This window comes from Zalophus californianus, chromosome 4 (assembly GCF_009762305.2).
Source record: "Zalophus californianus isolate mZalCal1 chromosome 4, mZalCal1.pri.v2, whole genome shotgun sequence".
Classification (NCBI taxonomy): Eukaryota; Metazoa; Chordata; class Mammalia; order Carnivora; family Otariidae; genus Zalophus; species Zalophus californianus.
In genome coordinates, this window is record NC_045598.1 from 4506810 (window position 1) to 4530881 (window position 24072).

Genomic DNA, 24072 nt, shown 5'->3' on the forward strand with positions numbered 1-24072 from the left:
CACAGAATCCCAGTAAGCAATCACTGCACACACCCAGATGGCCAATTTTATCGTAGGACACAGAGGCTCAGGCTACTATGACGTTCTCTTTCCCCTTCATTGCTCTGAATGCAGCAAAACTCCAGCCAGCAGAGCAGAGATACCAAAGCAAAAGCTCACTCCTGCCAGGCTCCCACCCCATCTCAACCCTCACTCCATCTGCCAACGCCAGCCTCTCAAACCAGACCTCCTCACAGTGCGCGGCCCTGACCACTGGCTCCGCGAAGGTACCCCATGAGCATGGGTTCAGGGCGCCTCAGAGATCTTTAGCGCTCCCAACTATGTCACCCGCCCCGAGTTAGCTTGGCTGGTGTTTCAATTCTCCACCTGCCTATGACCAAAAGCCGCTCTCCACCACTGACACCATCATCTGTTGCAGGGAGGCTGGGTAGAAAAGAGAGGTGTGGGCATTTATAAATATACTTTGAAATGCAGGCTTCAAATAGATGGCAGTGTTCTGAATATATGGTCCTCTAAATGCCGTAGGAATCTTTAAAAAATCCACTTTCTGGAATATATTTGATCAGAAGTTCATATTATCACACTTCCCAGTTGTATACTAGCATCTGTTCTTTTTCTTTAGGAGACTTTTAGGCTGCCTACCAGGCCATCCTGGCCACACTGATGGAGTCTGAGTCCCCTTATCAAGCACACTGAACAGGAACACCGGGCCACATTTGATTAGCCATTCATACATCTGGTACCTCAAATTGACTGACATATCCCATTTGCCATAAGGCTGGGGCATGCACTCAGAACAATGTGCTTCCCTAACAAATTAAAGGACAAAGATACCATATGCAGGACTGAGCAGTAGCTCTCAGACTCAGGCACATCGTTAGGTCACAGGACTCAAACTCCCCTGGGGACCTGACCGAGTTAAAGGGGGTCATCTTATCGCTGCCAGAAGAACCTCGTGACTGATGTTCACGGCACTGTTGTCCAGGGAGGATAAAAGCCTGGGCCCCTGTGTAAGGTAGTTTGGAAATGTCCCATGTCCTAAGTGGTGCAGGGAACCTCGCTGCCTCAGTGTGGTCAGGTGGCTGCCTTCTCCCTGATAGAGTCCCCTGACTGTCACCCATCAAGGGCTTGGGTAGCTCGACTGCAGGGAAGGGTCTCAGGGACCTGGCCTGTGCTGTTGTCGGGGATGTCTCCTTGGCTTTGGGGAACCATGGGATTGGTTTTGTCTTCCCTGCACATGGTTGAAAACACTTTTCTCCAACTCCTGAGCAGCATCTTTGGTGAAAGCCACCAAGAGCTGCTTTCCATAAAGATGCCACTTAGATAAACAAAATTTTGTTCCACCAATTTTGTATGTTATTACTTTAAAACCCCCAGCAGCATCACCGATTTCGGGCCCGGCTTACCTTGGGGTTGGTGCGCTGCTGCAGCCGCCTCTCCTCCCTCTCTCTCTGCAGCCGCTCAAACTCCTCCCTGATTTCAGCCGGCGTTCTCCTTCTTTCCACCACCTGCAGGAACAGTCAGGGGGAGGAGACAGTTAAGGACCCAGAAAGTGAGGAAAACATACACAAAGAGCTGACATCGTTAACTGTGGCGTGTCCGCATGGCCCGGGCTCGTGTTCCTTTCCCCAGGACTTTAAGAACGGCAGTGACACCCACAATGGGGTTTTCTCCCATGGACACAAGCCCTGGTGAGGCGAGGCTCATGGTCACACCCACTCAGCTCTGCCCTCACCCTCCCCAGGGCCATGGTTTTCCTCAGCTCTCCGGAGAGTCGGAAGCATGACTTCCTTGGTTTTAGTAACTGATCTCTGAGGCTGCAAGAATCTTACAAAGAACATGTCACCTTATTTTTTAAATTATTTCTTTTGAGAGAGCGAGTGAGAGCTCACAGACGAGCATGGGGTGGGCAGTGGCAGGGAGAGGCAGAGGGAGAGAGATCTTAAGGAGGCTCCACACCCAGCACAGAGCCCCACGTGGGGCTCGATCTCACCACCCTGAGCTGAAATCAAGAGTCGGATGCTCAACCAACCGAGTCACCCAGGCTCCCCAAGAACACATCACCTTAAGTCTAATGGTCTAAACTTCCTAATGAGTCCCAGTGCAGACAATAAACCTTAAAGATGAAAGCGAAGGGCAAAGGTGCCCACCAAAGTCCTGCCGTCTCTCCCCAGTGCGCTGGGACCATCGCTAGAGATGCTTCTGAGCTTGGACCAAGTGGTCTTCGGCCATCAGGCCTGGGCGTTTTTTACAACTCTTCCCCCTACACTGTGATATGACCCTGAGAACGTATGATGTAAGATGCACCTTAGCATCAACAGTTCTCAGGTACTGAAGGGCAGACCACATGAACACTGGAGATTGCACAATGATGTCAAACTGATGAGAAAGTAAGGCATTCCACCTTGGCTTTCCTTAGCTCATCACAAAGTAGAGATTTCGAATAGGCAAGGAAAGGCCACCGTGGGCCTCAGGCCCCACATCTGTGAAAGAAGAAACCGCACCACATGATTTCTAGGGTCCAAAGTGCCATAGCCTGTGAGAAACACTGAGAATTGGGGTGGGACAAAGTCAGGAGCTGGCGGGGGGGGAAGCCCAGAGAGCACATTCCCTGAGGCAGTGGAAGAAATACAGAGGAGCCTTGAGAGGCTGCTCACAGAACAGCTAAAAAGGGAGGTGATGTGAGAAGAAGCAATCCTGGAAATCACAAGTTTAAAAAATTGTTTTAAAAAAATACACGCTTACAGCAAAAAATCAAAATAGTACAGAAGGATATAAAGGAAACAGTGCAATTCGCCTCTAGCACCCTCTCTTCTCCACCACCCTCCTTCTCACAGGCTAACATCTAGTTTTCATGTACCTTCTAGACACCCTCTGTGCACACAGATGTACGTGTGTGTATGTATATTCTAACACAAATGGGTCATACTCTAGCTTTTGTGCACCTTGATTTTATTATTCAGCAATATAGAAAAATTAATACAAAAACTGGCTTATCCAAAAAAACTGTGAAATTTGTTCACTACTGCTTTCAGGAAGTAAAGAGAAAAAAAATAAAGAAAACATTTTCCCCTCTAATAACCTGATATAATCAATAATTACTAAAAAGGGGGCAGTGGATTCTTTCAAAGGAAGTTTTAAAGTAAAAACACAAAAATCATCCAAGAACAAATCAAAAGACCTCAATGGCACAGCAGGTGAAGGTGACTGCTCTGTGGTCTCACAGCACCATCCTCGGTTGTACTGAACCCATACGGAGGCTCACCCCGACAGTCCTCTGAAGTCGAGGCCGTGAGCACCCATCCCACATCCCTAACCCTGGATAGAGGGGTGTGGGGGGGGGTGCTCAGAGCTTCAGCTTCCCTCATATCCCTGTCTCCCGTCAGCTTCCCCCTTCAGCACAGGGGAAAAAAAGCAAAGGAGCTTCAGGGAGATACAAGTCATCAACTACTCCATTTAACCATGAATATCAAGAAAGATCAGGAAAAAAGGATTTAAAATATTTTACAAATTCTTCATGACCTCTGAACCCCAACTTGCCGGGCCAGTGATTGCGGAACCTGCCAGTGGTGATCCAGGTGATGCATTACCAAGGTCAAGCAGGGTCTGGATGGGAAGCACCTTGTCCACGGGTCCCGGAGTAATCCGGCTATTCTACCTGGTCAAAAAGGTTTCACACCGAATATTCTGTCCAGCGGGACACTGGTGTTGATAATGCAGATTAAGCACAAGTTTGATGAGCCAAACTTTAACCAGTAACACAGACTCCATGAATATGCCTCTTTCCTGGTATTTTTTAAATACACAGATTTCTAAGATTCCAGGAATTAAAAGACTGGAAAGCGTCAGGCTCCGCAGAGGCCAGAGCAGAACAAGATTTGTCTTCAGAAATTCTAGAGCTGTCTGACCTTTGCCGACTGAATTAATAGCTGCAAATTCCTTTCTCTCTGCCACACTCTGTGATAAGCTGAAGAGGCAAATATTCCAAAGGTGTGAAGTCATTCCATTTCTAGTCGATTTTACATAGGTTTGGCAAACAGCTGGTGCATAATCAGAGCTAACTGCAAAGTCAAGATGGTTGGCACCTCCAGAGCAGTGAAGAGCTAGGCAGGGCAGGGCAGAGTCCCGCTTCCAAGGCCACAGACATCCTTTGTCCTCTCTGCCCTTTACACGCAGTGCACCATGGTGGAGAAGGGAGGGAGACCGAGCCAGCCTCAAGTCACTTTCCTCCATCTCAGCCACCCTTAGCTAGAAGCACCCAGGAACACAGCATCCGGAACTGTACGCCAGCTGGTAAATACCAGACATTTTCCATAACAGAGCAGATCACATGCAGCCCCTTCATCTACACACCTGTATCGTTCACCTTAACCGTCCACTCACCAACTAGGTCCGTCCCTGTGCTAGCCAGAAGACTGATCTGCCCCGTGGAAGAGGGGGCAGGGATCCCTAAAAGCAAGGCAGTGTGGTGAAAGGACAGAAGGCAGGCTCTCCCACACTGCCTCTAACCTCCTGGCGGCCTTGGGCTAGGGTGGGGGGGGGCGGGAATCACTTCACTTTCCCTAAGCTTCAGAGCCCGGCTATAGATAAGGGGTTAAACTACAGGATTCCTGAGGGATTGTCTGGTCTGAAAATTCTGATTCTAGCTACTTGACTTTGGTTTTGGACTAATTTTAGAAAATTACTTAGAACTTTAGGAAAATTGCAGACAGTACAGGACATTCTTGTACACCCTGCCCCCAGCTTCCCCCAATGTTAACACCTCACACAGCCACGGGACAGCGGCCAAATCTCAGTGCCAACCCTAGAGCACTCCTAGGAGCTGAACCCGGACTTTCTGGATTTCACCAGCTCTTCCACTAACACCCCCTGTATGTTCTGGGATCCAGTCGAGGCTCTGGGCTTGCATTTTGTCATCCCGTCTCCTTAGTCTGTGAGAGCTTCTAAGTCTTTGTTTTCGTGACCTTGACCATTCTGCAGCTCTTCCTAATGCAGGTCACTTCCTTAGACACTGTAGGACTGACGGCAAGGATACAGGGAAGAGTGAGACATGGATACCGTCAGGGGCTGCAGACAAAAACTAGACCGTGGGCCGTCTGGGCCAAAGCATGTGATCGAACATCTGCCAGTGCTGAGTCAACGCGCTCTCCACTCCACCGGCTCGCTGTTACCGGCTTCAACACCGCCAGGCATTCCCAGCTCAAAGGTGAAGCCTGCCATTCTGAAGCCAATTTCATTTTCAACATGGGTATTGCACAAACACCGCTAACCAACTTGGGTAACTAAAATGGCTGGGATCACTTGTACCTCTGCATCTTCTTCCTTTGGAATCCTGCCAGAGAATGACAAAGCCTCTTGAAGGTTAAAGGAAAAGAAAGGGTAGGAGCCTGGTTTGCTCAGTCGGTTAGGCATCTGACCCCCCCCCCTCCTTTTTTTAAAGATTTTATTTATTTGTCATGGAGAGAAACAGAGAGAGAGCATGTGTGCACAAGCAGGGGGAGCGGCAGACAGTGGGAGAAGCAGGATCCCTGCTGAGCAGGGAGCCCGATGGGGGGCTCGATCCCAGGACCTTGGGATCATGACTTGAGCCAAAGGCAGACGCTTAACCAACTGAGCCACCCAGGCGCCCCTAAGTGTCCGACTCTTGATTTCAGCTCAGGTCATGATCTCAGGGTTGTGGAATCAAGCCCCCCATCAAGTTCCATGCTGAGTGTGAAGCCTGCTTGGGATTCTCTCCCTCTGCCCCAAACCCCTGCTTGCTCTTGCTCTCTCTCTCCAAAACAAACCTGAAAACTTACTAATGGCTGAAAGCAGAGCCAGTATCTTGTGCAGCCTGAACAAGCTCACATTTCCTCCCCAGCACCACCAACAGAAGGCAAGCTCTGATATCTCAGGACTAAAGGCGTCTCAGGTGCTACGGTTATGACAGTGCCCTCTTCCTTCAGCGACTGCCCGTATGTTCAGACTAACAGTTATGTGGCCAGTGGATACTATGAGCAATTTAGAAAAGTTGAACAGTCAAGGAACACCAGTAACAATAGCGTGAAGGGAACTCCGTTCCTCCCGGGGGGGGGAAGATGCTCTGACTGAAGCGGGGGAATCCTCATGTTAACCAGCAGGGGCGGGAGGGTCTCCTTGAGGAGTGACAAAGCCAGTCCCACAGAACACTTTTGAGTTCATGAGACTCTTCCTTTAGAGCATGAACAATGGGCTACATTTCCCAACGTATGTTAGGGACTGATACGTTTCTTAGTAAATATCTGGGGAGGTCTCTTCAAGTGCTCTTCCTTGAAGGCATTTTTATCTTCAGTGAAAGCTCAGTATCAGTGCAAAAAAAAAAAAAAAAGCCAATTCTGATCGATGAGAACTTGATTTCCTTATAAAGTAGCTTACTAAAATATCTGAATATAAAAGCTTATCCATTCACCATCTGTGACTGCCTACACACTTTTATAATCATTACTGTGTGTGTGGTTTTGCTTTGCTTTGTTTCTAATGGGGAGATAATCTGGTTTGGCGATAGGAAACAACGCAGTATTTTGCCAGGAAGATGTCACCCTGCCGCCCCATTAATCGGGCTGATGCTGCTGGGAATTAACAACCCAGACTCTGAAGGGGGGGGCCTCCAGCCTTTCAGTGGCCCTGACTGCACCCATGAGAAACTGTAACCGACCCAGGTCTTCAAAAAACAAGGGAGCTTGAACAAGCATACAAAGGGTGAGGAGAAAGTTGGTAAATACAACGGGACTCTATTTTCCTTTCAGGATGGAAAAATGCTAAGCTATTAGACCTAACGCTTTGCTACAGTGAACTTAGTGTGATGTGAAGCACTGCTGTCTCCACTGAGCCAAAGGCCAGGGATGAAATGCCTGCTGGAGCCAGGTGGGACAGATGGACGGAGGGCAGTCCAGCTGTAAGACGACAGGAGGCGGTGAGTGCGGGGACGGGTGATAGCAGAGCCCACTCACGGGGCAGAGGCTCCTCACAGGGGACTTCAGAGACACTGCTACCAGATTTTCTGAGTTTTCCAAGAGAAGATAGACAATTGGATGTTTATGCAAAACCTCCCATTTTTAAACGCTAGCAACTACAATTTATTGTGTGGGCACCCAAAACCTGGCCACGGGTACAAGATGGCCCGTAAGCAACCAATATTAAGCAGCAGTGGCAAGGGACCTAGAACCCGTGTCGCTTCTCTTGTACTCCTTATCTGAAGGCCTGTAGAAGACTCTGATGCTAGTTAGAGGAGACAGGCTTACAGGCTTGAGATTAAATACCAAAAAAACTTCAAGGGTAATTTATACGGTGATGAGAGAGAAATCAGCGACGGCCAATTTAACGCTAACAGACTCCCACCATTTCTTGGGCATCAGAACCAAGTTTCTTTAATGAAATTAAATCATAACAACCTACACGTTCTTATTGCAACTTAAGAGTTTTTCCACTAATTCTCATATACGTTTTCCCACTTAATCCTCGTGCCTTCCTGCTGCAGACAGTAACGTGGACGTGTGCGAGGCTCTGATGGAGGCAGCAGCCGAGTGAAGGAGCACAGAATCGTGTGATTTTAGTGATTGTCTTCATACAGCATGGCTGCCAGGGGGAGCTTATTTCATGATGGGCAATTTAATCCAGCAGTTCTCAACTTTTCCCTGCTTCCATTTTGTTCATACGCACAACACATGACCAACACGAACACGTCCCAGATGCAGTTACTGGTAAGCTGGGGCAGAGAGAGGGCACAGAACCGCGCCAGGTGGCAGGAAATACATGTGGAGACAGAACTCCGCTCTGCAGAAACGATTTTCCATCAACCCTCCAACCGGCCTGTGCCCTCCCCGGGGTTAGGAATTACTGGCAGGGTCTATACCCTTTGCTTTTTACCTGACAGGTCAGGACACTGAGGACAAGCTGGATGACTGACCTGCCCAAGTAAACAGAGGTATGCAGAGGCATAGCCGAGCTTAGAACTCAGTCTCTGAGACCAAAATACCAGTGAGGAAGGGATTCTAGCGTCTCCCAGTATTCTCAAACACATGATCCCAGGGTGTGGGACTGGAGGGCGGTTGTTCTGTAGATGTGTGAGGACTCCTCTGGGGCACTGGACGTGCGGTTTCTCTTACCTCCCATCCTTCCATTTCCAGTCCTCTCTTCCCATATATATCATAGATGGCCCTGGTCTGGGGGTCGCTGAGCACTGCAAATTAAGAATCATGCATGTTTAGAGAGCACGGAATTCTCCTTTCAGACCTGGCAACATCATCATCAGGTAAGTCCACCTCTTCTTCCCTGTCCAACCCCAATCTAGCTGAGAAAGATACGTCTCCTGTGCATCTTTCCTCCTAACTGCCCCTCAGATCTGATCTAGGATGTGCTGAAAGGTGGACACAGATGAGAAATACTGTTTTTTTTGTGTCCAAGCTACTCTTAATTGTGAGGTACGGAGGCTGCACCCTAGTATCACTAGGGTGAATTTAACAGAATTACATTTAACTTAACAGAATTAAGTTTCTGCCGTAGTCTATAATGGACCTGGGCTTGAAAGAGTTAATTCCAGTTTCTAAAGCTTATTTAGACAGGCTCTGATTGTAGAAAAAGGCGATTTATTATTTGCTCTACTGCAGAGTTTCACTAACTCCTAAGACAGGCTCCCCCCCACCTTTCCTCTTTTTTATAAATCATTTAAAGCCACAAACACCTGTCAACTATGGTGGCAGCCACATCAGTGAGGGACGGAGCTACTGGAAGGATGTCCAAACTGAACATAAGTGTCAGGAAATCTAACAGTTGTCCCCCTTCTCCTCTGCCAGTTTCTGATCAAGACCTTTGAATCTTGTTTCCCTTGAGACTTCCTGTATATTTTTAGGCCTAATTAAAAAAATGATGTACATGATTCTATCCATATTCAAATCTAATGGGGAAGAAAGAAATGCTGACCACTGGAAAATGTGGGACGCAGACTTCTCGAGCTAATCTGTAGGATTTCATAGGGAATTATTTATTCACAGCTCTGCTTTGGTCTCTCCGTCAGGACGAACACTGGGGCCAGGTCTGCTGTCGCAGCATTTCTATAAGCTCCACGAGGGTTTTCTGTTAACTCTTCCCTGAATCTCCAGAACCACACAAATGGGCTATGTGGGTAATCTGGACAGCAGTAAGATTAATGCAGCCATTCAGACAGCAGAATATGATAGAAGGACCAGGCTTCTGGTCAGGACCGCCGTGGAAGTGGTCTGACTGGAGTTACGTCCGCTGAAGACCCACCACTGAGCTCAGACATGCGCCATGCGCCATGGCCCAAGTTGTTACTCCTCAGTAAAATCTAATTTTATGGTAAAACCATAAAGTGAAATACAGCATATGCTCTTACGTCTGCAACGAGAAGTCTTTATTCTGTAAAGAAACACATTACTAATTTTTGGTCTAAGGAGCAAATTACCAAATGGCTCTGAATAATCAACTTATTTTACTTGGTGCGTACCCTAAGAGTGAATTATTATTTTTTAATTTTTATTTTAAAACTGTGGCAAAATATGCATAACAGAGAATCGATTTCAGCGACTTTTAAGTGTCTGATTCAGGGGCGTTGAGGACATTCACGTTGTTAATGTGAACACCACCACCACGTGGCTAGAGCTTCGCCACCATCTGCAACAGAAACTGGGGACCTATCAGTGACTTGAACGTTTCATACACAAATACATCACAAAATTTTCTTTCTGAAGTACCTGAGATGTAAGCATAAAACCCTGCATTACTTGATTATACCTCCTGTTGGCCTTCTTAAGATCATTTTCCTCCTTTTGTTAGAACCTTTCCTAACTGAATGCTCCGGAGCCAATAAAGTCAGGGTCAGAGGAAAAAATGTTCCTGTACATCTTCTCAAAAAAAGAGAACAAAGAAGGCTTGTCGGTAGCGATCAGCCTTTTACCTCTAAGAGTTCCCTTTAGAAGAAAGCCAGCGAGCGATTTAGAGCCCGAGTGCTCCCTGCAGCCCAGACCCTGTCTTCTGCTCTGCCCGCGCTCTCATTGCCCACTTACTGGCCACATATTGATTTCCAAAGCAAAATACTACTCTTTCAAAGGACCCTGTCAGTAAAAAAGCACTAACCTAACCTCCTCTTATATACCTCTAAGGACTCTCTTTCTGTCCTCTACAAATCAAGTCTCTTAAAAATCGAGCAGCTGCTTCCAGGGCGTCTGTGTGAAGCCAAGCCCTCTGCTGACCTTCATAAGCCTGGTGAACAAGGTTAAACAGTCGTTCTGCTTGTGATTTGAGCTCTGGGTCTCGGTGCTTGTCGGGATGGTAAAGCATACACAGCCTCCGGTAGGCAGCTTTCAGCTCTTCAGAAGAGGCCTATAGAAAGAAAAATCCAATTAGAGAACAATCAATGCTCCTTAAATATTATCATTATCAGAATCAGCCATGAAATGGGAGCCTGTCAGCCACTTTCCAACCTGTCTGCTCTCTGCACACGGGACATAATGAAGTTATGCTTTATTGCTTCAATAAGGCTTCTTTTTTTCCACAGTTAATAAAGTGATCAATTATGGACATCAATGGCAACTGTGTTTTGCTGGGAAATGCTGCTATCAGAAGGGTCTCTAATACTGGTTCATTGTGCTCTGAGCTGAAATGAAAAACGTCAGAGACCGCTTACTTTTTAACCTAAGTTATTTGAAATAAATCATACTAAGGTACTCTTAACAGAAAATTGGTTCAGATAGGAAAAAAGCTGTACACCACTAGACAGAAATGCCATGATCTTATTCAGTTTTCCGACAAAGGAAACTCAGTGAATATTTACCCTTAAAAAATCAAAGACAAATAAAATTGTAAAGCCAACATATGGCCCCGGTTCAACCTCTAATTCCAAAAGGTAGTGTAGAAAGCAGGCAAAAATGCTTTGCAATCCCTCAGTAGAAACAAAAGCCCTCCTTCCCAAACCCAAAAGACCCCTCCCCAACACACGCGGCTCCCCAGTCCTCACACATCCTCAGTTTGAGGGAGAACATGTACCAGGTGAAGAACAGATGATACGGAGTAAATAAAATGGACTCCACATGTGTTTTAGCCACACAGAAGGGAGGGATGTGGGGTAAGGACAAAACCCACATTCTACTTTGCCTGCCACACAGCCACCGAGGAGTCCTCAGGAACAGACTCTGAGCTATCTATCTGGCTAGCCCCTTGGGCCTGTTTTTGGGAAGTACTCGGTCTGATTTTGTATCAGCCTCAGGGACCATTCTGGTCCATCAGAGGCGATGCTCTGAATGCGCAGCTCTATCCAGATGATCGGTCAAGTAAAGAACATTTTATTTTGGGAGGCAACTCCCTCACCATTTTGACAACAGAAGCCCATTTCTGGGTTGCCGACAACATGCCAGAGGGGCCTGAAAAACCAGCCATCTGGGCAGAGGACTGGGACCAGGTCCCAGGTGACAATGCTGGGACCAACACTGCTCTAGGAGGAGGTCTCAGAACATGTATCTGCAGGGAGAACCATCACAGGGACTAATCAAGAGATCAAGGTATAAGGGAACATGTTACACCATGTTCTTCTATAATTTCTACAACTTTTCAGTATCTTCCAATTCCAGGACTCACGAGTTTTTTTCACTAAGGAAAAAAGGCAAAACTTTATTGTACTTTAATAATTTTTGGCACAAAATTTAAATGCTTTATATGAAATTAAGTTATTCACATGCTAGAAAATCAGCAACATTGTGCACGTTTACTAGAAGTTTTCTTCTTTTTAAAGATTTTATTTATTTGAGAGTGAGCAAGCGAGCACAAGTGGAGGGGAGGGGCAGAGGGAGAGCGACAAGCAGACTCCCTACTTGAGCAGGGAACCCAATGCGGGGCTCGATCTCAGGACCCCAAGATCATGACCTGAACCGAAGGCAGATGCTTAACCGAGCCACCCAGGCGCCCCTACTAGAGGTTTCAAACAAGGAATTCTTAAGAACTCCAAAGGAAGACACTGCATGTGACTGGTAAGATGTGTCAGTCACACGTGCCCAGTGCCCCTCAGTGCCCTCCAGGCGATGTCTTCACCTCTAGGCCCACAGCTGCTTCTTCTGGGGAGGAGGTGGCTGGCTGGCTGACCTCTCTGAGCCTTTCCAGCTCTGGCTTCACATGATTTGTTATCCAGAAAAGAAAGAGCTATCTGTGAGCCCCTCAGCCTGTGGTTTAAACCAGACACAGACCTTCACTGCTTGTCTTGACAGAGACTCAACAACGCACAGTTTTAAATTAGCAGCTCCTTGGAGAGGGTCGAAGACCTTGTTGACTGAGCATCCCTTGGCTCCTAAAAATCAGGCAGATGTCTGCCCCATTCTAGCACTACTGTCTTTCTTCCTTCTTTTCTCTGGTGCAGCCTCTGAGAATTACACTATCGAACAACTGGTAGTTGGCTGCCTTCCGTCTTTCTCTCCATCTGCTCATCTACAAGATTTCCTCTGTGGTGACACACCGACCTCCAAGTTTATTGGTGAAGAACACAGGTTTTGGGGCAAATGAGCTTTCCGACCCTTAGCGTGCTTGCTCACCTGCAAAAGGAGACAACTCTCAGGGATGGGGAGACAACAAAATGAGTGTGTGACCATACAGGGCTTCGTAGAGTGCCCGACACACAGCACAAGCTTACAATATGTGGCTCTTATAAAACCTTTTCCTTGTTTTCTCAACTTGCAACTGTGGAATATAAGTACCTCTCTTCTCAAAGTCACTGTGAGGAACAAATGAAGTAAGACCTGTATAGTGTTCAGAAATGCTGTGCACACAGTAGGGATCTGATCACTCCAGCTATCATAACCCAAAGTGAAGCTCAAAACCTCCCGAAACTGGAACAAATCAGAGAGAAGGCGTCACCCTGGCATGGGGTAGCAGGAACACTCATTCGTGAAGCAGTCCATTTGTGAAAATTCACCGAGCTGCATGCTTACGACATGTGCCCTCTTGCAGACGTATGTTGTTTCAGTAAAAAACACGAGACTCCATAGAAGAGATGTGCGTCAACATTCCCGTGTCTGCAAATCTTTTTTTTCTCCTACCCTTGGCTTCTTTCCCTGCCAACATCAATCATGCAATGCACTTCTTGCCACACTTGGCCAATATGCCCCCTGTACCAAACCTCATTGTTTTAGGCAAATAATAGTTAACTAAATAAAACAGATCTTCTCCAGGTAGGTTTACCTATGTAATGATGTAAAAGGGGCTTGTTCCTTCCTAAAGAGCAATTACAGATTATTTTCTCCCTGCAAATTTTAATCGTTCTTTCCAGCATCTCATAAAAGTTACAAGTGCACAATGAGACAGATTTGGCTGACTTCTAGCTTAGGCTGCTGTTTCCTGGTTGTTAAAATTAAACTAGATGACAAGGGGGTAGAATATCTAATCTGCAAGACCTTCTGTAATCATATTAATAAGTGGCTTAATGTGCTATTGATTAAGTAATAGAAACAAGAAGTTTCATTTTTAATAAATATTACATTCAATAGAAGGTTAGATTGGGCCTTTCATCATAACTGAATAGCTAAGGTCACTGGGTCGGTATCTCATAAATGATAAACTCTTTATCACAAAAACACTGATATTTCAAAATCTGTGGTATCATTAAAAATGAAACCTACAGTTGCATACTCATTTCTAAAATCCTATATAAAATTAAGAAGTGTATTGTGCTTTTAAGTCTGAGAAGTTTCATCATCTCAATCATCTGGTTCTATTTTTAATGTAAAGTAAATCTATTATAAATTCAACCTCATAGATCATAAAACTCACAGTGAAAAGGTCCTCTGTGACCTGACCATAGAGTTTAGTGGTCTGTTAAAATGGTTGGATTCGATGCTATACGGTACAAAAATGTCATTCCTGCAATAAGGCACAAATATAAAAGGCTTACAGAATAGAAAGGAAAAAGTAAAACTCTGTATTTGCAGATATCACTTACATGGGAAATCACAAAGACCCTACAAAAAAAGCTACTAAGTGATGTTACAGCAAGGTCATGGAGTACAGGGTCAACATGCAAACATCAATTTATTTCTACAATCTAAAAACTGAAATTTAAAACGACAGTACTGTTTAGAGTACATCAACAAATACAAACTGCTTAGGGATGGATGTAACGAGTCTGTGTAGGACATGTCTGCGGGCAACCCCAACACAGTGCTGACAGAAATTACAGCCTGGAAACAGGAATAAAAGCGTCTTCATGTACCTGAAGGGTCAATATTATTAAGATGCCACATTTTCCCAAAACAAGCTACAGATTCAATGCAACCCAAAATCCCAGCAGGCCTTTTTCTGTAGAAATTGACAAGCTAATTCTAAAATTCATGTGGAAAAATAAAGGATATGGAGAAAAAGAAATTTAATTTTCCTAGTTATTTTATTAGCCAAAATAGATGAAAAAGAACTGGCGGACTCCCATTACTGGGTTTTAAGATTTACTACATGGCTCTGGGAATTGAGACACTGTGGTACTGGTGAAAGATGTGTTAAGTCAATGGCACAAAGGCAAGTCCACAAATCGACCCCCTATACACAGCCAGGTGGTTTTTGACAAAGATGTCAAGGTGGTTCAATGGGGAAAAGATATCTTTTTAATACATGATGCTGAAAGAAAGGAACATACATATACAGAAAAACGAACCTTGACCCTTACCTTGCATCATATGTAGGGGGCTCATGAAGACCTTCAGAGAAACAAAAACAGATAAAAGCCCTCTGAGGGAGTTCATTTACGACTAAACCCGCCCTGCGGGAAATGCTTTAGGGAGCTCTGCAGGCTGGAAGGAAAGGGTACTAGACAGTGATTCAAAGCCATATTAAGAGGTAAAGGTTTCAGTAAAGGTTAAACCCACGGGCAATTATAAAAGCTTGTGTTGCCGTGAAAACGGGTCCTGACTCCACATTTTGTTTTCTTAATAATTTAAGTGACTGACACGTTAAAAAAAATTATTAGACTAAAGGCTAGTCCTTTGTAACTCTGGCTTGTAACTTCACATTTTGTTTCTACATAACGTAAGAAACTAAAGCATTATAAAACACAATTACTAGATGGGGTGCCTGGGTGGCGCAGCTGGCTGTGTGTCTGACTCCTGGTGTCAGCTCAGGTCATGACCTCAGGGTTGTGGGATGGAGCCCCTGTCGGGCTCCCGCAGGGAATATGCTTGGGATTCTCTCTCCCTCTCCCTCTGCCCCTCCCACTTGTGTGCGCGGCGCACTCTCTCTCTCTAAAATAAGTAAATCTTAAAAAAAACCCAAACAATTCTAGGTTACCTTTTGGACACCCAACGTATAAAGATGTAATTCTGTGACATCAGTAACTCAAAGACGTGGGGCAGTGCCGTAGAGGAACAGAGTTTTCCAACATTGCAGAAGTTAGGTTGGTATAAATTCAATTAGAATGTTAGGATGTTACATGTACCCACAAATCACAGAATACATATGAAAGGAAATGAAGGGCGCCTGGGTGGCTCAGTCGTTAAGCATCTGCCTTCGGCCTGGGTCATGATCCCAGAGTCCTGGGTTTGAGCCCCACATCAGGCTCCATGCTCAGTGGCGCTTCTCCCTCCCCCACTCCCCCTGCTGGTGTTCCCTCTCTCGCTCTCTGTCAAATAAATAAAATCTAAAAAAAAAAAAGAAAGGAAACTAGAAGCAGTTAAACGTTTCACTATAAAAAACTGGCTAAACACAAAAGACCATAATTTGGAACACAAAGGACAAAAAAAGATACAGGGCATAGAAAGGAAATAGCGAAACAGCAGAAATAAGGCCCTCCTTATCAATAGCTACTTTAAATGCCAATGGATTAAATTCTCTAATAAAAAGACAGAGATTGGCAGGATGAATGAAAAAAAAAATGACCCAACTGTTGCTGCCTACAGAAGACTTACTTTAGAAGCAAAGACTCAAGAACTGAGGAGTGAAAGGGCAGGCAAACACTCCTTGTAAACAGTCACCAAAAGACAGGGCTGGCCTTACTAACGTCAGACAAAATGGACGTTAAACGAAAAAACTTTGCAAGAAACAAAGAAGGACAATACATATATCAATCCAAGGTTCAATACAGCAAGAACATGTAACAATTCTATTTGTTATCTAATAACAGACTGTCAAAATATATGAGGCAAAAATGGACAGAACTGGAAGGAAAAATAGACAGTTCTACAATAACGGTAAAATTTCAATATTTTCCTTCAATAACGTAGAGAATAACCAGACAAAAGGAAGGAAACAGAGGACCTGGACCACACATTAAGCCAACTAGATCTAATAGATATGTACAGAATATTCTACTCATGACAAGAGAACATGCACTGGGATGTGTGCACATGGGATGTCATGTGGTGGGAAGTCAAGTCATAAAGAACCTAAAAAGCTACTAAGTGATTTTAGTAAGGTGATGGGATGGGGGTACCAATACAGCAAGAAGATATATGTTCAGCCATCAATTAAGTCTCAATAGATTTAAAAAGATGGATATCCTAAGTGTCTTCTCCAACTACAATGGGATGGAGTTAGAAATCAGTAACAGAAAGAAAACTGGAGGCGCCTGGGTGGCTCAGCTGGTTTAAGCGTCTGCCTTTGGCTCAGGTCACGATCCCAGGGTCCCGGGATAGAGTCCTGCATTGGGCTCCCTGCTCAGCGGGGAGTCTGCTTCTCCTTCTCCATCTCCCTCTGTGTGCTCGCGCGCGCTCTCTCTCTCAAATAAATAAAATCTTAAAAAAAAAAAACTGGAAAATTCACACATTTGTGGAAATTTAATGACACATTCTTAGATAACTAAGAAGAGATCGTGAGGGATATTAGAAAACAGAGATGAAAGAAAAATAAAACATACCGAAACTTACAGGATGCAGTAAAAGCAATGGTGTGGGGGAAATTTATAGCTATAAATGTTTACATTAAAAAAACAGCAAAGATCACAAATCAACTGATGAGGGAACAGAAGGCAAGCTGAGTGGCATTCCTCAGGCACTCCTGGCGGCCCTAAAGGAAAAAGGGAGGTTTCAAAAGAACTTTCATATGCTAAAGAGGACCAACAAGATACTGGAGGTCTTGCCATTGTCAAGTTAAGGTTGTTTTTCCCCCCTCTAGCAAGGCATTAACATTAAGATAGTTGGGAGATTCCTGGAAAATGTCACACACATCCCACCCAGGAGTGGGGGGTGGGAGGAGGTTGCAGGGTGTCAGCTTATGCTTTGTCTTCAGCCAGCCTTGTTTCCCTCATCCCAATGACCCAATATATAACTAAGGAACTAGAAAAAGAACAAACTGAACTCAAAGCTAGCTAGCAGAAGGAAATAATAAAGATCAGAGCAGAGATAATAGACAATAAAAAAGCAACTGAGAAAATGAACGAAACCAAAAGTTGGTTCTCAAAAAAAAAATTTTTTTTTTCCCAACAAAATTGACAAATCTCTAACTAGCTTGCCTAAGGACAAAAAGAGAAAAGATTCAAACTACTAAGCTCAGAAATGAAAGTAGGGATATTACTAGTGATTCTATAGAAAAAGGGTTATAAAAAATTGTGCTATGAACAATTAATTGTCCATCAACAAACTGGAAAACCTAGATGAAATGGACAAACTCCTGGAAATACAAAACATACCAAGACTAAATCATAAACAGAAAATCTGAACAGACCTATAATTAGTAAGGAGATTTAATTACGAATCAAAGACTTTTTTAAAAAAGATTTTATTTATTTGACAGAGACAGCAAAAGAGGGAACACAAGCAGGGGGAGTGGGAGAGGGAGAAGGAGGCCTCCCACTGAGCAGGGAGCCCGATGCGGGGCTCGATCCCAGGACCCTGGGATCATGACCTGAGCCAAAAACAGATGCTTAACGACTGAGCCACCCAGGTGCCCCGTAATCAAAGACTTCTTGACAAAGCAAAAAAAGCCCTGCACCTAATGGCTTCACTGCTGAATTCTATCAGAAATTTAAAGAATTAATCGCAATCCTTCTCCAACTTTTCCAAAACAGCGAGGAGGAGGGAACGCTTCCAAATGCATACCAAAGCTAGAAGAAGACAGCACAAGAAAACTACAGACCAATACCCCTTATGAACACTGATGCAAAAATTCTCAACAGAACACTAGCAGACTTTCAGCATACTAAAAGGATTATTATACACCATGACTGAGTGGGATTTATTCCTGGAATGCAAGGATAGTTCAGCAAAAATCAATCAATATAATACACTACACTAAGAGAATGAAAGAAAAAAATCCCAATCATCGCAATTGATGCAGAAAAAGCATCTGACAAAATTCAACACCCTATCGTGGTGAAAACATTCAACAAACTAGGAACAGAAGGAAACTACCTCAGCATAATAAAAGCCATAAAGAGCTCTTACAACTGAAGACAGATCTACAGTGAACATCATACTCAATGGTGAAAGACTGAAACATTTTCCTCTAAGATCAGGACCAACGCAAGGATGTCTGCTTTTCTATTCAACGTAGTACTGGAAGTCCTAGCCAGAGCAACTAGATAAGAAAAAGAAATAAATGGCATCCAATTGGAAAGTAATATAATCTGTTACCAGACTGTATGATCTTATATGAAGAAAACAAACAATTCCACCCACCCACACACAAAAGAACCTTTTAGAACTAAAGAATGAATTCAGCAAAGTTGCAGGATACAAAGTCAACACACACAAATTAGCTGCATTTCTATACACTAAAAATCAATGATCTGGAAAGGAAATTAAGAAAAATAGTTCCTTGTACAATAGCATTAAAAAAAAAAAAACCTTAGTAATTAACTTAACCAAGGAGGTAAAAGATTTTTTTTTCTTTTTTGGAGGCAAAAGATTTTTTATGAGAACTATGACACACCACTGAAAGATTTAAAGAAGACATAAAAAAAAAAAAGAGAAAGACATTCCACATCAATGTACTGGAAGACAATTAAAGTGTCAATACTACCCAAAGCAACTAAAGGATTCAATACAATCCCTATCAAAATCCCAATGACAGTTTTTGCAGAAATAGAAAAATCCACCCTAGAATTTGCATAGAATCTCAAGGGATCTCAAAGAGCCAAATAATCTTGAAAAAGAACAAAGTTGGAGGATTCATATTTCCTTATGTCAAAGCTTACTACAGAGCTACGGTAATCAAAACAGTGTGGTACTGGAATAAAGACAGATATGTGGACCAATAGAATACGATAGAGGGTCCACTAATACCCATTCACATATATGGTCAAATGATGTTTGACAAGGTGCCAAGATTACTCAATAGGGAAAGGACAGTTTTTTCAACAAATGGTGTCGGGGAAAACTGGACAGTCACATGTAAAAGAATGAGTAGGACCCTTACTTAACGCCATATATAAAAGTTGATGCAGTGGATTTTTGTGTGTTGACTTCATATCATGTAACTTCACTGAATTCATTTATTAGTTTATTCACTAAAAATGGATGAAAGACCTAAACGTAAGAGCAAAAGTGTAAAACTCTTAGAAGAAAACATAGGGCAAAAATTTCATTACATTGGTCGTGGCAATGATTTCTTCATTATAACATCAAAGGCACAAAGAATAAAAGAAAAAATAGACAAACTGAACTTCTCAAAACTAAGAACTTCTGTAAATCAAGGGATACTATCAAGAAAGTGAAAAAACAATCTATAGAATGGGAGAAAATATTTGCAAATCATATTATCTAATAAGGAATTAATATCCAGAATACACAAAGAATCCTTAAAACTCAACAAAAACAACCAACCTAATTAAAAAATTGACAAAGGACTTGAACAGACAGTTCCCCAGAGAAGATACAATAATGTCCAATAAGCACATGAAAGGATGCTCAATATCACTAATCATTAGGGAAATGCAAATCAAAGCTACAATGAGATACCACTTCACACCCATTAGGATGCTATTATAAAACAAACAGATAATAACAAGTGTTGGCAAGGATGTGAAGAAACTAGAACTCATGTACACTGTTGGCGGGAATGTAAAATGGTATAGCTTTCATGGAAAACAGTGTGGTAATTCCTCAAAAAAAATAAAACAGATTTGCCATATGACTCAGCAATTCCACTTCTGGGCATATACCCAAAAGAATTGGAAGCAGGGTCTCAAACAGATATTTGTAAACCCATGTTCACAGCAGTATTATTCACAATAGCTAAAACATGGAAGCAGCCCCAGTGTCCATCAACAGATGAATGCTTATCAGCAGAATGTGGTACAAACATACAATGGAATATTCAGTCTTAAAAAGGCAGGGAATTCTGACACATGCTATAACATGGATGAACCCTGAAAGTAACATACCAAGTGAAATAAGCCAGTTACAAAATGATAAATACTATATGATTCTGCTTAGATGAGGTATCTAGTAGTAAAGTATCAAAGACAGAAAGCAGAATAATGCTTGCTAGGGAGTTTGGGTGGGGGAGTAGACAGTTATTGTGTAATGGGAAGAATTTCAGTTTTGCAAGATGAAAAGACCTCAGGAGACAGGTGGTGGTGATGGTTGCACAACATCATGTATGTACTTAATACCAATGAACCGTAAAAATCGGGTAAGATGGTAAATTTTATGTTACATGTATTTTACAATTTAAACAATTGAGGGCGCCTGGGTGGCTCAGATGGTTGACCGTCTGCCTTCGGCTCAGGTCATGATCCCAGGGTCCTGGGATTGAGTCCCATATCGGGCTCCTTGCTCAGCAGGGAGTCTGCTTCTCCCTCTCCCTCTGCCTCTCACCCTGCTTGTTCTCTCTGTCTCTCTCGCAAATGAATAAATAAAATCTTTAAAAAAAAAAACAAACAATTGAGGGGCACCTGGGTGCCTCAGTCAGTTAAGAATCTGCCTTTGGCTCAGGTCATGATCCCAGCGTCTTGGAATTGAGCCCCAAGTCTGGCTCTCTGCTCAGCGGGGAGCCTGCTTCTCCCTCTCCTTCTGCCTGCCGTTCCCCCCCACTTGTGCTCTCTCTCTCTCTCTCTGTCAATTAAATAAATAAAATCTTTAAAAATTTTTTTTGGAAAAAAAAAAACCTCAAAATGAAAAAGACTTAAATGTGAAACTAAAACCATAAAATTTCTAAAAACATAATTTTTCTAACCCTGAGTTAAAGATTTCCTATACAGAATGAAAGAAAAATATTTGTAAAATATGTATCTGATAGACTTGTATCCAAAATATATGAAGAGCTCTTACTGAAGAAGACAACCCAATAAAATAATGAGTAAAAGATTTAAAAAGAAACTTCAGCCAAAGGTGATAGAGGAATGGCTAATAAGTACATGAAAAGACGTTCAATATTGTTAGTCATTACGGAAGTGCAAATTAAAAACAAAAGTAGATACCGCTACACAACCACTAGAATGTCTAAAATAAAAGACTGAAAATGTTAAATATGGGTGAGGATGTGAAACAAAATAAACATCATTTTCAAAAATATGAACAAAAGCTTTGTCACTGGCATAGAGATAAAAATGGCATCAATTCTTCTTGTCAAAATAGGTTAAAGAAATGAGTCAATGGCTATGTTTTTCCTAGTTGAATTACCTCAAAAAACCTTTATACTTATTAGAAAAGTATACATATTCTTCATGGATAAAATGGAAAATATAGATAACACGTTTTAAAATAAAAATTTGTTTTTTTCTGTAATAGAATTTTATAACCCCACCCCCCCTTTCAGTTAAAGGTCTTTGTGAGGTTTTGTTTTTGTGGCTTTTATTGGTCATCAAGTATTTTCTATATCATCTTAAATGGCTGCATAGTATTTCAAATACGGCATTATCACAGTTTATATAAGGATTCCCTATGAACAATTTTCATGTTTTCAAAAGGCTGGAGTGGACATCCCTACAACTAAAACTGTGTGTGCATCCATGATTGTCTTTTTGCAAATAAGTTTCTAGAATTGTTGGGTTAAAGGCTATAAGATTTCCATTTCAGTCTGCTGAACTGCTCTCTGTGTCTAACATTTAATTATTTTAAATTTAAAAATTTAATTTTATCAAAGGGATACATAAAACAGTTTATAAATGCAACTACTAGACTTACCCAACCAAAACAGCATTCATCCTCACTCAAGTGAGAAGTACTTTAAAATCTCTCAGCATTTTCCTCATTTCTAAATCCTATGCTTATGCTTATACCCTTAATTTTAAAAAGTTTAGATTTAATCTACTCATGAATTTGGTTCTCTTTCACTTCTGTTTCTCTTTCCCCTCCTTTCTATAGTTTTCACAACTTTGATTCAAATCAATATGAAATATATATATATTTTTTAATTTGACACAGAGAGTGAGTGAGCGAGAGCAGGAACACAAGCAGGGGGAGTGGGAGAGGGAGAAGCAGGCTTCCCGCCGAGCAGGGAGCCCGATGCGGGGCTCGATCCCAGGACCCTGGGACCATAACCTGAGCAGAAGGCTGACGCTTAACAACTGAGCCACCCAGGCGCCCCTGTAATGCCTTTTCAAAAACTTAATTCTTTTCCCACTTTCTAATCATTTACTTACAAAAACAAACGATTCAATGTCTACAGTGTGCCTGAGGAATACTACATAAAAACTTAAATTTTATTATGACTATGTAAATACAGTTCTAAGTTGAATGAACCAGTATACTGTGATTATATTTCTTTCCTAAACTATTTTTAATTTTTCCTAGAGTTAAGAATTGCCTCATTTTTTCCATTTGCAAGCTTTTTATGTATCTATCACAGATTCTTCAATTCCTCGAAGTAAACTTATAGTAGAGATTTCTAATCTTTTCAATACAAAAATACAAAACAACAATTCCATGTTTTGTTTTTTTTCCCTGGGAGGTATTCCTCCCAGAGATCTCTGCATTGCGTCAAATGTTAGGCTTGCGAAACAAACTTCATCCTAGGATTCCCTGTCACGATCCTCCAGGGTATCTTTGCTGGGTCAGTCTCTTCTTTTTGGTACCCTATGCCCTTTCTCTTTCTTGGTTTTCTTTTTATTTCAGTAGAGTTCAATCTCCAGTAGTTTCCTTTACAAAGGTTGGTTGGGAGGAAAAATTTTTTAGACTTCACGTATCTCAAATTTTTTTTTTTTAAGTAAGCTCTACACCCATCATGAGGCTCAAACTCACGACCCTGACATCAAGAGTCACAGGCTCTACTGACATTTTGAGGGGCCCCTCAAAATGTCCTTATATTCTGCCTTTATACTTGATAAATAGTTGGCTGAGATAGAATCCTAGCTTGGAAATATTTTTTCCTCAGAATTTTTACTGTATTGTTTGTTTCATTGTCTTCTAGCTTATAGTACTATGGCTGAGAAAGGTTAATGTCATTCCAATTTCCAATCCTTTGTTTGTGACCTGTTTGGAAACTTTTATTTATTTATTTATTTTTAAAATTTATTTATTTTGAGAGAGTGAGAATGAGAGAGAGTGAGAGTACATGAGAGGGGGGAGGGTTAGAGGGAGAAGCAGGCTCCTCGCTGAGCAGAGAGCCCGATGTGGGACTTGATCCCGGGACTCCAGGATCATGACCTGAGCCGAAGGCAGTCGCTTAACCAACTGAGCCACCCAGGTGCCCTGTTTGGAAACTTTTAGCATGCTCTCTCTAACCAATGACTCCCTTAGTATGGTGGGTCTTTTCTCCCCCACTCACTGTGCTAGTTACTTAACTGGCCCTTTCCACCTAGAGTCTTGTATCTTTTTTTTTTTTTTAAGATTTTATTTATTTATTTGACAGAGAGAGACACAGCGAGAGCAGGAACACAAGCAGGGGGAGTGGGTGAGGGAGAAGCAGGCTTCCCGTGGAGCAGGGAGCCCGATGTGGCACTCGATCCCAGGACCCTGGGATCATGACCCGAGCCGAAGGCAGATGCTTAACGACCGAGCCACCCAGGCTCCCTAGAGTCTTGTATCTTTTAGTTCTGAGAATTTTTCTCATATTAATATAATGTCTTCGCCTTCATTTCACTTTAATGTGTAAGAGATGGTCTCTAATTTTTAAATTTTACTTTCATGGAGATTTCCTCAACTTTATCTTCCAGCCCCTCTATAGAATTTTTATTTCTATCTTTATTTTTAATTT

The 24072-nt window shown here is 42.8% G+C and overlaps 1 protein-coding gene across 2 annotated transcripts in view; it reads right to left on the reverse strand.

The window, feature by feature from the left end:
• DNAJC11 (DnaJ heat shock protein family (Hsp40) member C11) overlaps positions 1-24072 on the reverse strand; it is a 73498-nt gene that overhangs the window by 36433 nt on the left and 12993 nt on the right. For both annotated transcript variants that reach the window (XM_027607798.1, XM_027607809.1), the window contains exons 2-4: positions 10227-10356; positions 8124-8197; positions 1407-1508 (exon numbers count right to left, since the gene is read on the reverse strand). In XM_027607798.1, the coding sequence (XP_027463599.1) occupies positions 1407-1508; positions 8124-8197; positions 10227-10356 (306 nt within the window). The remainder of the gene's footprint in view (positions 1-1406; positions 1509-8123; positions 8198-10226; positions 10357-24072) is intronic.